Below are 17,321 nucleotides of genomic sequence, written 5' to 3'. Positions count from 1 at the left end.
TAGGAAGGGGTGCTCTGGGGATGGGGCAGTTTCCTCAGGGTGATTCCTAGTGGCTGGAGGTCACAAACCCTAGTAACCCCACGTGAGCTCAGACCACAGGAGATTGCATTCACACCCTGGAGCGAGGCTGACTCCACCTCCCTCGACTCTTCCCGACCCCTCCTTCCAGTCCCTTCTGCGCTAATGACCACCTGCTCTCCTTTCTCGCTTTAGTCAGAGTCCCCTTTAACCATCGAGGACCCCGCTGACTCCTACAGCCACCCTTGGGTCCGTAAGCCCTTCCTGGAACCGAACTTGGCCGCACATTAAAGAGCTCCACCGCCTTTTATCAGGGCCTCGTGTACCTCGCCAGCGAGCACCGTCCCCTCTAAGGGCGGGAGATGTGGCGGCTCCGCCCCCTAACCCATGAACTGACCTTCCTCAAGCTGTGGCCCAGGTCCGGATCCGCCCCGGCCAGGTCCAGCCCCGCCCAGCGACAAGTTAAGAGCTCCCCTTCCCCACTATGCCGAGCGCTAAGGACAGATCCACACCGGTGGGGGACGAGCGGGGTTGGTTCTCGTCATGGCGACAGCGCGGGTGGCAGCTACCCTGCGGACCGCTGCTACCGGCGGGAAGTTGCACGGCCCACGGGGCACTGGGGGCGCACGGAGACTGAGTGGTAGCGCACGGCGGCGGGCCGCTGGGGGTGCCAGCCCGGGACGCCGGCTCAGCACCGCGCGGGCACGTGCCCAATCCCAGCCGGAGGAGGCCGAGGGCGCTGAGGACCGCGTCCCGTCGCCCACTACAACCGAGCCATTGTGGACGCCGCCTCCGGCGCCGCCCGAAACCCCCGCGCCCCCGGCTGGCCGTTCTCTGGTGCAGCGGGACATCCAGGCCTTCCTGAACCAGTGTGGGGCTAGCCCCGGGGAGGCGCGCCACTGGCTCACCCAGTTCCAGAGCTGTCACTACTCCACAGACAAGCCCTTCGCCGTCATCGAGGTGAGCGGAGCCTTGTCACCGAGAAGGGATAGGGGTGGTGTAGCGACTGTCAGGCACAGCAGGACAAGCTGTGGACTGGACAGCGGAACTGAGAAAGGGCACGGCGAGTGCTGACGGGTGCCGGGAATGGGCGAGGTCTCGCGCTGCTCCAGAAGCTTCCCTTGCAACCTGAGGTCGAAACCTGGGGAACCTAACCCTCAGATGCGATGCCTGAAGAAGGTCCCCCACCATGGACGCAGTTAGGGGTTCAGAGGGTGGAGTTGCTTGCATCACCCCTCCCCCCAAGGTGTCCCAGAGTCCAAGGTTACTGGGAGGAGCGGTGGGAGGAACTGCAGTGTGAGATAAGGGAGCGGCAAGACCCAACGGGCAAAGGGCGGAGCAGGTGGGCTCCAGTGACCAGAAGTGGGGCCTGTCAACTCCTGAGCAGGTGGTCATGAGAGGACCTAAGGTCCTCGCTGTAAAGATCAGGCGGTTCAGGGCCAAAGTGGCTCGCATTGACCGCCTATTTGTGCCCGCAGGTGGATGAGGAGGTGCTCAAGTGCCCGCGGGGCGTATCCAGCCTGGCCTTCGCCCTGGCCTTTCTGCAGCGCATGGACATGAAGCCACTGGTGGTTCTGGGGCTGCCGGCCCCCACAGCGCCCTCGGGCTGTCTTTCATTCTGGGAGGCCAAAGCACAGCTTGCTCAGAGCTGCAAGGTGCTGGTGGATGAGCTGAGGCACAACGCAGCCACTGCAGTGCCTTTTTTTGGCGGCGGGTCAGTGCTGAGTGCTGCAGAGCCAGCCCCCCATGCCAGGTTAGTGCCGGCCCTGCCCTCCTGGGCGTCGTCAGAGCAGGCTACTTGGCCCACCCTGCCCCAGTCCGATGGTGCTGGAGGGGCCCTCTTGAGCACCACGTCTGGCCCACAGCTATGGTGGCATCGTCTCGGTGGAGACGGACCTGTTGCAGTGGTGCCTGGAATCCAGCAGCATCCCCATCCTGTGCCCCATTGGGGAGACGGCTGCACGCCGCTCAGTGCTTCTCGATTCTCTGGAGGTGACCGCAGCGCTGGCCAAGGCGCTGCAGCCCACCAAAATCATCTTCCTCAATAACTCAGGCGGCCTGCGCAACAGCAGTCATAAGGTGCGCTCCTCCTTTTGCACGCCCATCCCACCCCATGACTCTAGGACAAGCTGAGCCCCCACCCTTGCGGCCCCTGCTCGCCTCCTGGACCGGCCACAGTCACTTTCAAGCCCGGTAGATAGGAAAGCATAATTATTAAAAAAAAAAAAAAAAAAAAAAAAGTTTGGCCTCCTGCGTCCAGATCTGAGCATTCCCTGGCGGAAGTAAGTTAATAAAGGGGTCAGAGAAAAGAGGTCCTTGGGGAAATGACGCAATCTGGGGGTTAAGGAAGACATCTGTGGTCGGCTAAGGGCGCATGGCTCATCCCCTTGCTGGGGACTCAGGTCCTGAGTAATGTGAACCTGCCTGCGGACCTGGACCTGGTGACCAACGCGGAGTGGGTGAGCACCAAAGAACGGCAACAGATACGGCTCATTCTGGACGTGCTCAGCCGCCTGCCCCACCACTCCTCGGCTGTCATCACCGCCGCTAGCACGCTGCTCACGGAGCTCTTCAGCAACAAGGGTGAGGGTCCCCGGTGGGCGGGCAGGTGAGCAGGTGGGTCTGAGGGGGGAGGTTGAGCATCGGTCTGGCCTGGCTGTAGGTGTGCAGGAGTCCGGCTTCTCCAGCAGCCTGGAAGTCGTAGCGGGAGGCCACACCAATGGGTTCCTGCTCCTGCTGAAACCAGGTGGAGGTGTGGGAGGCGAAGATGGACCAGGCTGGAACGGAACTTGGGTAGAACTAGGGAGATGGGCGGGACTTAAGATGCGAGAAATCGGATGGGCGGGATTTTGAGGGGGCGTGACCGAGGGGGAATAGCCGAGTGTAGGAGAGGTGGGCTGGACTTGGGCAGGTAGGTGGGACTGGGGGCGGGATAGGACAAAATTTAGGGAGAGAAGGTCTAAAGGTAATAGGAGGGACTACGAGTGATGTGCGAAACTTGGGGTACAAACTGGGAAGAGCATCTCCTTGAGTGAAAAACAGACAAATCGGCAAACCACAGAAATCATTTGACTTTGGAGGTGTCCCGAAGACAGTAATTGTGCCACCAGTCCCCTCTCTGCCTGGAGCCCCGAGCAGGCCGCATACACTGAGAAGTGGGCCTGGCCCTGGGTCAACCTAACCCCTTCCTTCATCTCACCCTAGGCTCAGGGACCCTGTTCAAGAATGCCGAGAGGATGCTGCGAGTTTGCAACCTGGACAGCCTAGACCAGGGGCGCCTGGTGAACTTGGTCAACGCCAGCTTTGGCAAGAAGCTCCGGGACGACTACTTGGACTCTCTGCGTCCGCGGCTGCACTCCATCTATGTCTCTGAGGGGTGAGCCTGCGGGCCTCAGAGGGCAAGGGACCAGGGTCGTTGATGGGCAACTTCAGATCAATGAGAGGTCCCAGCCTGGCTCTCCGCCCCCTGCTCCAGGTACAACGCTGCGGCCATTCTGACCCTAGAGCCCGTACTTGGGGGCACCCCGTACCTGGACAAATTTGTAGTGAGCTCCAGCCGCCAAGGCCAAGGTTCTGGCCAGATGCTGTGGGAATGCCTGCGGCGGGACCTGCAGATGCTGTTCTGGCGCTCCAGGGTCACCAACCCCATCAATCCCTGGTAGGCCCTGTCTCTCCCTCTGCCGCTTCTGCCAGCCATGACTGGGTTTCACCATCAAGATGCTGAGCGCCCCAGGGCTGGAGATATAGCTCAGTTGGTAGAGTGCCTGCTGCAGATGCACAAGGCCCTGGGTTCAATCCCTAGCACCATAAGAAAAAGATACTAAGCTTTCCTTCTTTTACTAGTTTCCCTTCCACAGAGAATGGCCTGGCCTGGGGTTCCCTAGTGACATTCCTCAGGCCCACATCTCCGCTTCCCTTGAAGCAAGTGATACCTCCTAACCCCCATGCAGCAGCCTGTCTCTCCAAGAAATCCTGACCCTTCTAGAGGCTCTTTTCAGACCCCATTGCCAAACTCCTTAATCCAGGTCCACAGTACCTTCAATGAAACACCCCTCCTCTCTTTCCTTCACAACTATGCCCCTATCCCTCCCTACCCTACTCTGTGGACACTAAGAAGTGACCAAGGGGCTGGAGATATAGCTCAGTTGGTAGAGACCAAGAAGTTGGATATGCTGGCATATGCAAGTCTCATCTACTTGGGAGGCTGAAGCAAGAGGATCATAAGTTCGAGGCCAGCCTGGGCAACTTAGCAAGACCCTGTCTCAAATAAATAAGTAAATAAAGTCACCAAGAACCAACCATCAAGGCAGTGGGGAGAGGAAGGGATGTTCGTATTCTGACCTTCCTAGCTGTGTGACCCTAGCAAGTTAGCTCACTTCCCTGAGTCTTAGTTGCTTTTCTGTGAAAAGACAGTACAGCCTGAAATGTCAGGCTCAGCTGCTACTGAGGGAAGAATGAAGTAACACAATGGGTCCCAGCTGGGCATCCAGCATATAATATACAACTAATAGACTCCTGAAAACAGACGCAGTGAGTAGTGAGCATGAGCCTTGACCTAAAAGCTGCTCCCTTTTCCTTCCCCCTACCCAGGTATTTCAAGCACAGTGATGGCAGCTTCTCCAACAAGCAGTGGATCTTCTTCTGGTTTGGCCTAGCAGATATCCGGGACTCCTATGAACTGGTCAACCATGCCAAGGGGCTGCCAGACTCCTTCTGCAAGCCAGATTCTGACCCAGGCAGCTGACCCTTACCACAGGTCCTGTAGGCCCTGGGATAGCCAGGGTAAACGGAAAGCCATTCCTGCTGAGGGTGACCCCAGGCAGCCACAGGCTGGTTGGGGCTTGTTGGCTGAGTAATTTGCAGAGGAAGAAGCAGCCCCAGCTCTGCGCAGAGGGAACACTAAAGTGGGACAAGTACAAGGAGGGGGGGCCAGCCTAAGGTTTTGAAGACACAACCAGGTGGCTTTCAATTTTCAGCCTGGGGACTGGGGCATGGGTGCCTTGGAGGGCCCTACTTGGGGCTAACCTTAACAATAGGCCAGTTTCTAGGCCTCTGTGTCATTTTGAGGCTCCCTTGCCCAAAATCTCTGTCTCACACACACAGACACCACCTGATATTCTATCACTCACTCTAATTCCTTTGGGTCTTACAATTTTTCAGAAGGCCTTGATTAAAATGCAAATACTTCTGTGAGTCAGTTCACACTTGAAAGGAAATTAGCAGTGACCCTCTGGGATCAAGAACTTGAGAACCAGGGGACTTATAGAGTAAAGGAACAATGAGATGGAGGGCCCCAAGGATGAATGCTGCCATCATCTCCTCACCTGATGCCAGCTTTCCCCTAGGTTAGAAGACATTTCAGGCCAAGAGCAGCCCCAGCCTCCATCCCCTGTGGGAGCCCCACCCCCACCCCCAGCTCCCTTTCCAGGCTGGGCCTAGTGCAAGACCAAACATCAATGGCTCATCTTTTATCTACAAGAGCCCAGAGAAGCCACAGGGTGGGTTTGGCTTGAAAGTCTAGACTTGGATATGTCCCCCAGCCCCAATGGAGCTTGTGTCATCTCTGCAAGATCAGCATACCTCAGAGCGGCAGGAATCCAAAGCCCAGACATTTCATTCACCATTTTTTGAAGCACATGTCAGGTGCCCTACTAGATACTAGGATTATTTTCTGTCCAAAAGTGCACAGAAAAATAGGGAGATGGTCAATTAAAAGCCCCTCTTGGTGACAAAACCCAGGCCCTCAAAGAAACCTGTCTTCCCTCAAGAAACATGTCTCAAGACATACTGGGCTTGGGTACTAGACACCTAACCTAGAATCCTGCTTTGTAGCTGGACTTGCTCCGCAGCTTGGGATAAGCTGCTTACCTTCTCTGAGCCCCCATTTCCTCACGTGAAAATGTAAAATACTTGTTGAAGTGGACACAACCTTAGTTCACTCCCTCTAATTGCCCTTGCTAAAGTTTTCTTCAAAAGAGCTGGCCCCAAGTGGGGAAGGAAAGACAAGCTACAAGAGTGAAAGAAATCAAAAGTATAAACAACAGTAAAGATTTTGAGGTTTTGCTGTTTTATGGAGCTGGAGACTAAACTCAGGGACTTGCACATGCTAGGGAAGTGTTCTACCACTGAGCTATACCCCAGCTCAGATTTTGAAATTCTTGAAGACAGTCAAAGGACTATGGAACTTTCAGAACAGGGGAAACCATGGGAGGATCAAAGTTGGGCTTAACCAGATATGGTGTTTCAAGAAACTCACAATCCATCCCAGCCAATGGCAAAGTGCCCCGTGAGGAAAACAGAAAAGTGAAGCCAAATGTCTATATAAAGTGTTTATTTTTGGAGGACTGTGTGGTCTGGTGTTTGGGAAGGCACTCTACTCCCACCAGGCCAACCATACAGCTGGAAACAGACAGCAGGGATGGGAAGCTGGCTGCTGCCTGCTCCACCCCTACATATCCCAGAGGTTCTCAAGGTACATGACAAAGAGCTGGTACTGTTTCTGCCCCCAGTACGCCCTAATAACTGTGTGACTTCTGTATTGCCAACTCTTCTGCTCCTCCAGGGCCTGAGCCATATGTGTCAACACAGTCTGAAAAGCACCACAGAGCTTAGCTGCATCTGCCAGGTTCAAAAGGAAAAATTTTCCCATTCATGTACTTCCCAGTCTCCATCTTCCTTCCTCTGTCACTCACTCTCAGCAGCTGCATCCCGCCTCACTCCCTTCTCAAAAATTCTCCCCTTCCTGGGGACCCAGGAAGCAGCTGGCCTCAGCTCTACTCTCAACAAACAGGGGAAAAAAAAAAAAAAAAAAAACCCATGAGGCATTAAGTTCAGGGATCCCACCTTCCCAAGGACAAGCCAGGAACCGAAAAAGAGACCTGTCTCTTAACTATGCAAAAAAAAAAAAAAATGGGGGGGAGCAAAAAATCAAACAGACCAAGAAGCATAAATAAACAGCAACAGGGCCAGCGAAGCAGTAGCTCCCTGTGCCCATCTCAGCCTCTTGCTGTCAAACTCAGCCATCAGTGGCCAGAATGACAGCAGCCCCAAAGATGCCCACACTCTCGCCGAGCAGTTTCATCTGGTTCCAGAACTCTACACGTCGCATGTTGTGCCAGTAGGCAATGTTGCCATCAATGAGCAGCATGACTGGGGGCAGCAGGATAGCCAGGATCTGAGCAGCCAGAGTCACGTAGTAACCTGACAAGAAGGCCAGGGCCAGGATGCCGTACAGTACGAAGAACAGCTGGATCATCAGCTCCCCTCCTGGGAGATGGTTCAGATATGCCAGTCGGTCTTCCTTGCTGTGCTGCAGTGAGTAGGCCTGGAGACACACCATCCTCTAAGACTCTCCAACAGGCTGGAATGCCCATCTGGGGAAGGCCACCCATGGGATGGCACCTGCAAATCAGCCCTGCAAAATGGGCCACTAAGTCCTCTCTCAGAATGGGGACTCTTTGAAAGTAGGACCTGTTTCCTTCTCTGACTACAGGGCCCCAGCAGGTTAAGCTGTATTTCCTCTTCCCCAAGGGCTTTTTTTTTTTTTTTTTTTGCGGTGCTGGGAATGGAATATGCTAGGCAAATAGTCTGCCACTGAGCTACACCACTAGCCCTTTTAAATTTTCTGAGACAGTGTCTCCCTAAGTTGCTAAGGCTGGCCTCAAACTTGTGATTCTCCTGTCTTAGTCTCCTGAGAAACTGTGACTACAAGTGTGCAGCACTGTGCCTGGCCCCCTGGGGCTTCTGAAGGAAGGAAGTATATATCCACAGTCACACTGGGGGGTCCCACCTCTGAATATACCATGGAATCCCACATGGAGTCCTGCACAAGGGTTTGATACCTGGCAACTAAGATGAGGCCAAGTACCTGGGGCCTGTTCATGTACTCTTCCACACTGGCCTCCCCTAGCACCAAGGAGAATCATGACTGACTACCCAAGGTACTCTCCATCAGCTCTAGGTGGCAGAGTCCTAGCTACAATCCCATCAAACCTCTCCTCTGTCCACTTTCCCAGTCCTCTAGAAGCTGAACCCATAAGAGAAAACCACCCCATCTTGTTCTCCTGTCTTTCAGGGTTGGAACTGAATGGTCAATCCAACTTCTCTACCTGGTGGGTTTAATGTTGGAAGAAGGGCTCTCAGCTAGTTCTAAGAAGCCTGGAGGGCTGGTGAGGCCCAGAAGCTGTCCAGGGCAACCACTGCCAGCCACGCCATCAGCAAGCCCTTGTTCTGACTATCTTCCTGGGTTCTGTCAGGCCTGGGCTCACATTTCATTCCCAGTCAGGCACCTCCAAACATTAGAAACCCAACCTACCACGCAGATGAGGTAGATGCCCAGGAACACCTGGCCGGTAGACTGAAGAGAGCGGCTACGGGGTTTCCGACGGTATAGCTCCCCAGCACCACTGGCTAGCACCAGAAAGCCACCGATAATGGCAACTGTACGTGAGTACATACGAACCTAAGGCCAGGGCAAGGAGACTCCAGTCAGGAACTGCAGCCACCACATTTTTCCTGGCTGCCCAGAGGATAGAACTGCCCATCTCTACACATGATTCCAACTGATAATCCCTCTTATTTCTAAGAGTGGTTGGCAGATACAGCAGAGATAGATATTTCCTTTTTACAGAAGTGGAAACTGAGGCCCAAAGGGGTTCAGAAAATTGTCCACAGTCCTACTGAAAGTAAGTGACAGAACTCAGACACCACACATTGCCCCTTTCCCCATCCGGTAGGTCTGGAGACTCAGCCGGTGTTCTTTCCTCTATACAGTATATAGAACAGAGTCAGAAAAAGGAAGAGAGGGAGGGAAGAAGGGCTGAACTCACCCTCCTGTAACTGTACACATATCTGCCTCCCTTATTGGACTGAAAGTCCCTTCTGCGAAATCAGTCCTTTTCCAACCTTACCTTTAAGCCTGTAGTGCTCAACATAGGTTCTGACATTTACAGGTTTAAATGCTGCACTAAGATTAATTACATTTCATAAAATTAGATGGTTGAACCAGATACTCACCAAGGTCCTTGTTGATGTATAAATCCGGGATTACTAAACTAATAGTTTAAAGGATTCTTAGAATACATCACCTGGGTTCTGATCCTACCAAAGAATCATGTAATGTCATCTCAGTAAAAAGTCTTTCCCATCTCTGGACCTCAGTTTCCACACACTGAAGGGAAGGTTTGTGTGCTCGCTTAAGGATCTTCCATTTCTGCCCTTTAACACAAGTCTAAGGACTCCGTCCTCCCAGGATTCACATCTGACTAGCACACCATGCAAGCCCACTAAGTGCCCTGGGAATTGGTCTGAAGCTCCCCCTTCTGGGGCCAATACGCTCACCTTCAGCCAGTCCCCGTAGTGGACGTAGCCTCCGATGTAGGCGGCGTAGGTGCTAATAGCCAGCTGGAGTGCTGCCCCCAGCGCGAACCAGCGCCGCTTCACTCCGAAGGACATGAAGCTAGCACACAGCACGGCTGCCCCCATGTCGAAGTACAGGTAGGGCACTGGGATGTCGGGCTTCCTGCGAGCCGAGAAGCAATGAGGACAGAATAAAACCGGGAAGAGCCTTGAGACCCCATGAGTTTCCCCCAAGCTGCACTGCTCCCTCAATTGAAGACCCCTCTCGTGGCTAGAACCACCGCATCAGATCTGGCCAGATGCCCAGACCATAGCACCCCTCCCAAGTTCAAGGCACCAATTCCTCCCAGTCCAAGAGTCCCAACTTCTGGGCCCCAACTTCTTTCCCACATCACTGCAACCCAGTTCTCAGGACAGGCCGTATCGCCCCCCACCGCGTTCGGCGGCTGCGTGGGCGCGCTCACCGGCGCGCCTCGGCCCTTTCAGCGTACAGCATAAGCTGACTAAAGCAGCCCCAAAAGGGGCAGCGTGTAAGCAGCACCGAACCCAACTGCATGATCAGCTGCAGCATCCATCGTCTCGAACCTATCTTCGATGCCATCTTGGGAAAGGGCAGTCCGCGGCAGCCTCACCCGGGTCTGGGAGGCGGGCTCTGGGATGGGCCACGAAACTTCCGGTCCCTTGCTTATTGCTTCCGACAGAAAACGACGCTCTCGCTTTCAGTTCCGAAAGGAAGGACGCGTTCTCTTAACGGAGTTCAGGCTTCTATTCTGCGGGTGTAGACTTCAGCGCCCCACTTTGTACCTACAAAACTGAATACTAGACCTCAGTAAGGAACGATGGGGTCAGAACCTTGTAAGTCCTGTATTGTAGCTTGGTGTATGGAAGCAAACTAATCTTTGCAGGCAGAACTTTAACTCTGTGATGTTGGGCACATTGCCTAAACTGAGACTTAACTGTGGAATGGGGATAATGATCACAGAGTTTTTCGGGAATTTGTGACAATTAGTCCTAGAACATAGTAGGAATTCAATAAAAGGCATACACACAGAGATCCCAGAAGAAATCCCTCAGCTTCCGTTTAAAGTAAGGAGTACTCCTGGCTCCTGTCTGTCTCCTGAGAGAACAGGGAAATCTAATGTGGCCATTTGGAACACCTCAAATCACTCCATTTTTCCAGTTCCAATGCTCACACTCTAGCCCAAACTATCATTTTTATCAGTTTAACTGCAGCAACCTTCCAAATGGCCTTCCCCACTTCCCCTTTGGCCTCCTCCAGTTTGTTCTCAATTCCCCTATTATATATGCTAACATCAGCTACCCTTCCTTTGAATCACAGCACAAAGGCAATCACATATTTGTGACTCCTATTTATGACTATCTTCCCTCACTAAATTGTGAATTTCATGAGGATAAAGACAGTATTTTTTTAGGGGGGGGGGTACTGCGGATTGAACTCTGGGGATCTCAGCCATTGAGCCACATTCCCAGCCCTATTTTTGTATTTTATTTAGAGAAAGGATCTCATTGAGTTGCTTAGTGCCTCGCTTTTGGTGAGGCTGGCTTTGAACTTGCAATCCTCCTGCCTCAGCCTCCTGAGCCACTGGGATTACAGGTATGGGCCACCACACTCCGGGCCTCTATTTACTATTTATAGCCTCAGTATACAAAATATATTCTGAAATATGTACTATATATTAACAAAAAGTGTTGTCAGTATATGTAGTTCATAATGCTCAATAAATATTTATTAGAGGCAAAAGTTCTGGGCATTTTAGGGTTACCACCACAAAGCTGCCCCCAATCTTCCTGAACATACCTGTACCCTTTAACACTGAATTCACCCCACAATACTAAAGACCCTGCAAGCACTCCTAGTGGGTCATTTGATTCAGATCTACTTCCAATTCCCTGGAAGGGGCTCATGTCCAAACAGCGTTTCTAACCAATTAAAAAAAAAAAAAAAATGAAGTAGCCAATGACAGCTTATTGTGATTTGGATCTTTAATGCCCCCTCCCAGAAAAAGCTCCTGTTTTGAAAGCATGGTCCCCAATACAGCAATATTCAGAGGTGGGCATTTAGAAAATGATTAGATTGTGAGGGTTGTAATCTTATCGGTGGATTAATCATTTGATGGATTAATAATTTGCCTACTGGGTGGTACCTAGGCAAGTGAGCCATGATTGGAGGAGGTAGATTACTGGGGAAGTGGCCTTGGACTGTATCTGTCCATGGTCCCTTCCTTTCTCTCTCTCTCTCTGCTTCCTAGCTGCCATGAGCTGAGCAGATTTCCTCCATCTCACCCTTCTGCCATGATGTTCTTCCTCTACTGGATCCAGAGTAATGGAGTCAGCCAACCATAGACTGAACCTTTGAAACCATGGGCCCAAAATAAAAATTTCCTCTTCCAAGTTGCTCTTGTCAGGTATTTTGGTCACAGCAACAAAAAAACTAAAATACAGCTGAACAACAACAACAAATTCTTTTTCACATTTCATTTTTAAAAGTCACTAGGCTAAGGCTGGTGTTGTGGCTCAGTCGCAGAGTCTTGCCTCGCACATGTGAGGCACTGGGTTCAATCCTCAGCATCATATAAAAATAAATAAATATAATAAAGCTATTGTGTCCATCTACAACTAAAAAATATTTTTTAAAAAGTCATTAGGCTAAAATCTGGGTATATCAGAAGGAACATGAGTTAATGTATCCATGCAAATAACTAGGGAATGGGATTATGTAATTGTGTAAATCTATCTTGTGGGAATGGGGAGATGTCTAGGTAGAAGAAATGAGGAAAAGTCCACAAAGTCATTTTTCACTAGGCATGGTGGCCCATGCCTGTAACCTCAGCTACTTGGGAGACTGAGGCAGGAAAATTGAGAGTTGAGGCCAGACTGGACAATTTAGTGGAACCCTATCTCAAAATATCTTTAAGGGGGGACTGGGGAACATAGTTTGGTGGTAGAGCACTTGCCTAGCATTCACAAGGCCCTGGGTTCAAACCCCAGTACCCTCTCCACCCTCTAAAAAAAGTCATTTTGCCTACCTCTGCCCATCAATGACAACCAGACAAACTTAAGTTTTCTTCACCCTAACACAGACACATAGTACAGAATCACTTTCCAATGGGTTTTATTTTTCCAGTCTCTTTACCCATTCCTGATTTAAGCCCTAAGGTGTTGAGGAGGACCAGAACAGGAATTACGAATATCCGTAAAATCATCCTAGAAGCCCAGCTGGGCTGTCCCCACAGGCTGTCCCCCACCATAACATTAGCAGTGTTTCAATTAAGTGCCCATCAGCAGAAGTTATTGATATGTGCAGAGGGGAAAGATAAGGATTAAGAAAGCTTTCCTTGGTGCCCACTCCATGCCAGTCTCTCTGGTTTAGGTTCTTCTTTCACTACCCTCTCCCAAAGAATTGAGAAGGAAAGGACTATAGCCAGATCCTAGTTTCTAGAGTTGAGACAGATGCCGCCACTGTACTAGGTCAGAGGAGGGGATGGGTGGGCTATTTAGACCCTGAGAAATCAACATAGCCGCTTTGCCCCTGCCCATACTTTAATTCTGTCTGGGTAGACAATTGAACTTTTCAGAAACTTTCCAACCTCCCTTCTCTAGCTACCTTGACCTCCTTCTGTAGCCCTCCTCACTTCTCCAGAGGGCTCCCCAGCTATCTGGACCCTCTAGGGCCCTGCCTGCACTTACACTCATCCATAACCACAGCCATGGTAACCAGCATGGTATTCTCTGATGCCTAGCACAATGGCCATCTCAGCCAAGCAGAGCTGGGCCTCTACACTGCCCAGCACATGTCAAAATGCCCAGGTTGGCCACATGCCAACTTCCCAAAGGCCCACTGTGGGTCACAGTAGCACTTCCAGGGACTGTTGGACAACAGCAGCCATGTGCCTGCTGTCTGATTGTCAACCACTACCTTGAACTCTAGGTTTGCAGTAAGTTGTCCACAAGAGAGAAGAGGCCTAGTGCCCACAAGGCTGCAAGGGCTTCGGCCTGTAGCTTGCTGATGTCGTTCCCAGCCAGAGAGAGGACTGGCATGATGGTCAAGGCAGCACTCTCAACATGCTGCAAATAGTTTCCAGTCATTGGAGCTAGTATAGGCTGAAGAGGTACCCAAGGCCACTTGTACCAGCTGGTTGTGGCTCTTCTAGGCTCTCCAGGTTCCAAAGCTGTAGGGGTCCAAGGTGGTAAGCAGGTTGTAAGGTCCAGGTGGACTAGAGCCCGAGGCAGCTGAGAAGTCCAGAGGCAGGTTGGGCCAGCTAGTTGCAGCTAAGATCCAGCTGTTTCAGGAAACTCAGGCCCCCCCAAGTCCTACCAGCCAGATCTCAAAGAACATTGTGAGAAAACAACAGTATCCACAGTACCTTATATGGAAGGAGCCATATAAGGAGTGGCTGAGATTATTTTGGCTCAGTTCCAGGGGCCAGACACTGTAGGAAGTCTGGAAGGGAAACCAATCAAGTGGAGGCCCAAGAGTCCACCACAAGGCCCACAGTTGAGCAGGTGCACTGTGCTGGGCACACTGTTGCTAGATTCCAGAAAAAGTCCAATACACAATTATGGCTACAGCCATTGTGAGCAAGGAGTGGCCCATGAGGGGATGGGCTAAGAATGGCATAAGGCACACAAGGATGCTGATGCTGTAACCCCAGCAACTCAGGAGGTTGAAGCCAGCCTGAACAACTTAGTGAGACCCTGTCTCTAAAGGAAAAGGGCTGAGGATGTAGCTCAGTGGTAAAGCATGCCTGGGTTCAATCACCAGTACAAAAAAATAAAAGATGCTGACAACATTTCACAATTATGTCTCAACTCATCCACCTAGAGTCGTGGAAGTTCAGTGATATTAGAAATATATAAGCAGAGACCATTCAGGGTCTCATTGTTTACTGGATCCCTACTTCCGCAAGCACAAGAGCCATCTAAGCCTGAGACCCGAACATTCTGATTCCCAACCCTAGCTACCCCTTATTGTCTTATTCCTACCAGCATGAAAAACAGGAAAAATGGTTCTTTAATCCTCAGGACCCCTCCTTAATGTCACCTGTCACCCAACCTCACTTTCTATAAGGCCCCAGGAGAAACTCTTTTCTCCTGCCCCTAAACATTCAGTTAAACAAAGGCAGCCAATGTTTGCAAAATTTCTATTCTGCAAGAGGACACAGCCTTGACTCTGGTCTGGTCTGGCCACTAAGGTAAGGGCCTTAAGCCACAAAATTGCAGGGTACTCACCTATATTCTTGGCAACACTTGCTGAGTGCAGCCCAAGTCCAGGAGTGGAAGTGGAATGAAAATCTCAGCTCTGGTTTCCTGCCTACCTGGCCTTTGCCTAAGCCCCAACCTCAAGGGCAACAGGGGGACCAGCTCTCAGGGAAGCCTTAGCCCTGAAGGTCAGGATACAAGACAAGTTGAGAAAATCCTCAAAATCTTGTGACCTTGTACCAGCGTTGCCTTTCAAAGAACATGTCCCCCAAAAACCCCTTTCCTCACTCCCTTCTGAAGCTAGAAGTCCCTGGGCGTCTTTCCTGGGAGGATGAACGAAAAGGTTGGGAAGGAGTTGGGAATTTTCTTTTTTCTTTCTACGCTGCCTAAGAAAACTGCATCATCCATATTTCGTTCAGGTCTTCTCTGAGTACAAAGGGACTTTTTTCCTTTATTATCACTAGGCCAGAGGTCTCACAAGGCCACCCTGGTCTTCATGGAATGCCCAGCATCTCCTAAAACAAGGTATTTGTGCCTAGCTTTAGTAGTCTTCCCCGAGAAGACAAACATGTTGCTTCTTTTCTAGGATCCCTGGTGTGCTCACTAACCCAACCTAGCAAATTTTAGAGAATAATGGACACACGAAAGGGCTAGTTACAATTGCCAAGTATCTCATTAAAGGGCTCATTTAATCCTCACCTGGAAGTAGGGACTCACACTGCACAGATGAGGAGACTGATGCTTGGAAGGCTAGTAAAGTTTCCAAGTCATATTGTTAATTAGTGGCAGAGATGAAACCTGACAGATCTCAATCCTGCCTTGCTACTAACCACACTGTCCCCCAAACACTGGGTCACTGTTTCCCATGTCAATCAAAAACCCCTGTAAGAAGTCAAGGTCTAAGCTGGGTGCAGTGGTGCATGCTTGTAATCCCAGTAGCTCTGGAGGCTGAGGCAGGAGGATCACCAGTTCAAAGCCATCCTCAGCAAAAGCGAAACAACTCAGAGACTCTGTCTAAATAAAATACAAAATAGGGCTCAAATGTAGCTCTGTGAGTGTCCCCGAGTTCAATCCCCAGCACCACAAAAAAAAAAAAAAAGTCAAGGTCTAGCAGGGCAAAACACACACCTGTAATTCCAGCAACTAGGGAGGTTAAGGCAGAAGGATCACAAATCTAAGACCAGCTTCAGCAACTCAGTGACACCATCTCTCAAAAAATATAAAGGGCTGGGCACTGTGGTGCATACCTATATCCTCAGCAGCTCAGGAGGCTGAGGCAGGAAGATTTTGAGTTCAAAGCCAGCCTCCAGTAATGGCAAGATCCTAAGCAACTCAGTGAGACCCTGTCTCTAAATAAAATATAAAATAGGGCTGGGGATGTGGCTCAGTGGTCAAGTGCCCTTGATTTCAATGCCCGGCACCCAAAAAACTAAAAAGGACTAGGCTATAACTCAGTGGTAGAGGGTCCCCACGTTTCACTGCCAGTACTACAAAGAAAAAAAAAAAAACAAACAAGGTCTACTAGACAGAAACTCAGGGTTGTGAATAATGCAGATTGTATACAGAACAGAAGAGCAGTTGAGCTATGCCAACCTAAGGCCACTACCATCCTTTGATTGACCTAAAGCCTCTAAACTGATTCAAGTAATCTGGAAAAACTTGAGGATTCGCTGTCAAAGATCTTGTTTTTTTGTTTGTTTCTTTGTGGTGCTGAGAATCAAACCGAATGTCTCTGGTATACTCATGCAAGCACACTACCACTGTGCTATATCCCCAGCCTCAACCACCAATGACCTTGAAGAAAACACTATCGAAAGGTTCCAGAGCCTCAAGTACAGCAAAATTACAATCAAGCCAAGCACAGAGGTTCATGTCAGTAACAACAGCTATTCAGGAATTTGCAACAGGAGGATCACACCAGTTTGATGCGAGTTTGGGCAACTTAGCAAAGCCCTGTCTCAAAATAATAAAAAATAAAAAGGGCTGGAGATAGCTCAGTGGCAGAAAAGAAAATATGAGGCCCTGGGTTCTATCCCCAGCACATATATCTGGGGGCTGGGGATACAACTCAGCGGTACAGTGCTCTCCTAGAATGTGAAAGGAGCTGGGTTTCACCCCAACACGTTAATAAATTTAAAAATATATTTGGGGCTGGTAGTGTAGCTCAGTGGTAGAGTGCATGCCTAGCATATGAGTTCAATCCCCAGTACTGTGAAAAATAAAATAGATTTAATAGGAATAAATGTAAAATTCTGCATTTAGGGATTTAAAAGCTACATTATGCAAACTGAAGGTTTGGCTTAATAGTTACCTCTGTGAGAAAATCTGGGCAGATTTTGCTGATCATATCAACCTGTGTCAATGAAATAACGAGTCTGCCAAAAGAAATTACATCTCTATATAATGTCCCAGGCATTTCAGGAAATAGTTCCAATGTCCTCTGTGCTGAGGCCACACTTAAGAATAAAGAAAGGGTCCTTCAGGGATCATTTCACTGGAAAAAACAGCTTACAGTAACATTTGTCTATTTAGCAACTCCTCTGCCTCTTACCCTGGGTCTGTCAAGAAAAAGAAAAACCCTAAATAGCAAGGACTAGCACTCAAGAGACCCAGGCTCTAACCTCAGTCCTAATGAGCTGCTGCTTAGAGGACAAAAGGGCACAGCCTAGCTATTATTACATGCTGCCTCCTAAAGTTATGAACTCTCATAAATGGAAGTATCCAAA

The 17,321-nt window shown here is 50.3% G+C and overlaps 2 protein-coding genes across 5 annotated transcripts; one reads left to right on the top strand and one right to left on the bottom strand.

Annotated features, from left to right (window-relative positions):
* Positions 1-465: 465 nt before the first annotated feature.
* Nags (N-acetylglutamate synthase) lies at positions 466-6,809 on the top strand. Of its 2 annotated transcripts, XM_015495615.2 has the most exons (7): positions 470-978; positions 1,497-1,771; positions 1,884-2,097; positions 2,421-2,601; positions 3,223-3,394; positions 3,494-3,676; positions 4,609-6,809. In XM_015495615.2, exons 1-7 carry the CDS (start codon positions 562-564, stop codon positions 4,760-4,762), a joined length of 1,596 nt encoding a protein of 531 aa, XP_015351101.1. In that variant the 5' UTR covers positions 470-561; the 3' UTR covers positions 4,763-6,809. The 2 variants fall into 2 exon arrangements, with proteins under 2 accessions (XP_048646463.1, XP_015351101.1); XM_048790506.1 differs by lacking the exon at positions 3,494-3,676 and having other exon boundaries at positions 466-978.
* Tmem101 (transmembrane protein 101) lies at positions 6,333-10,098 on the bottom strand. Of its 3 annotated transcripts, none has more exons than XM_015495617.2 (4): positions 9,961-10,098; positions 9,358-9,538; positions 8,333-8,479; positions 6,333-7,342 (listed from the first exon to the last, which is right to left on the bottom strand). In XM_015495617.2, the coding sequence occupies exons 2-4, from the start codon at positions 9,499-9,501 to the stop codon at positions 7,034-7,036; spliced, it is 600 nt and encodes a 199-aa protein (XP_015351103.1). In that variant the 5' UTR covers positions 9,502-9,538; positions 9,961-10,098; the 3' UTR covers positions 6,333-7,033. The 3 variants fall into 3 exon arrangements, with proteins under 3 accessions (XP_015351103.1, XP_015351102.1, XP_048646472.1); XM_015495616.2 differs by having other exon boundaries at positions 9,840-10,043; XM_048790515.1 differs by having other exon boundaries at positions 9,927-10,033.
* Positions 10,099-17,321: the final 7,223 nt, after the last annotated feature.

This window comes from Marmota marmota, unplaced genomic scaffold (assembly GCF_001458135.2).
Source record: "Marmota marmota marmota unplaced genomic scaffold, marMar, whole genome shotgun sequence".
NCBI classification, from domain to species: domain Eukaryota; kingdom Metazoa; phylum Chordata; class Mammalia; order Rodentia; family Sciuridae; genus Marmota; species Marmota marmota.
Note: the sequence above shows the minus strand (reverse complement) of the source record. Positions and strands in the feature narration are given on the sequence as shown.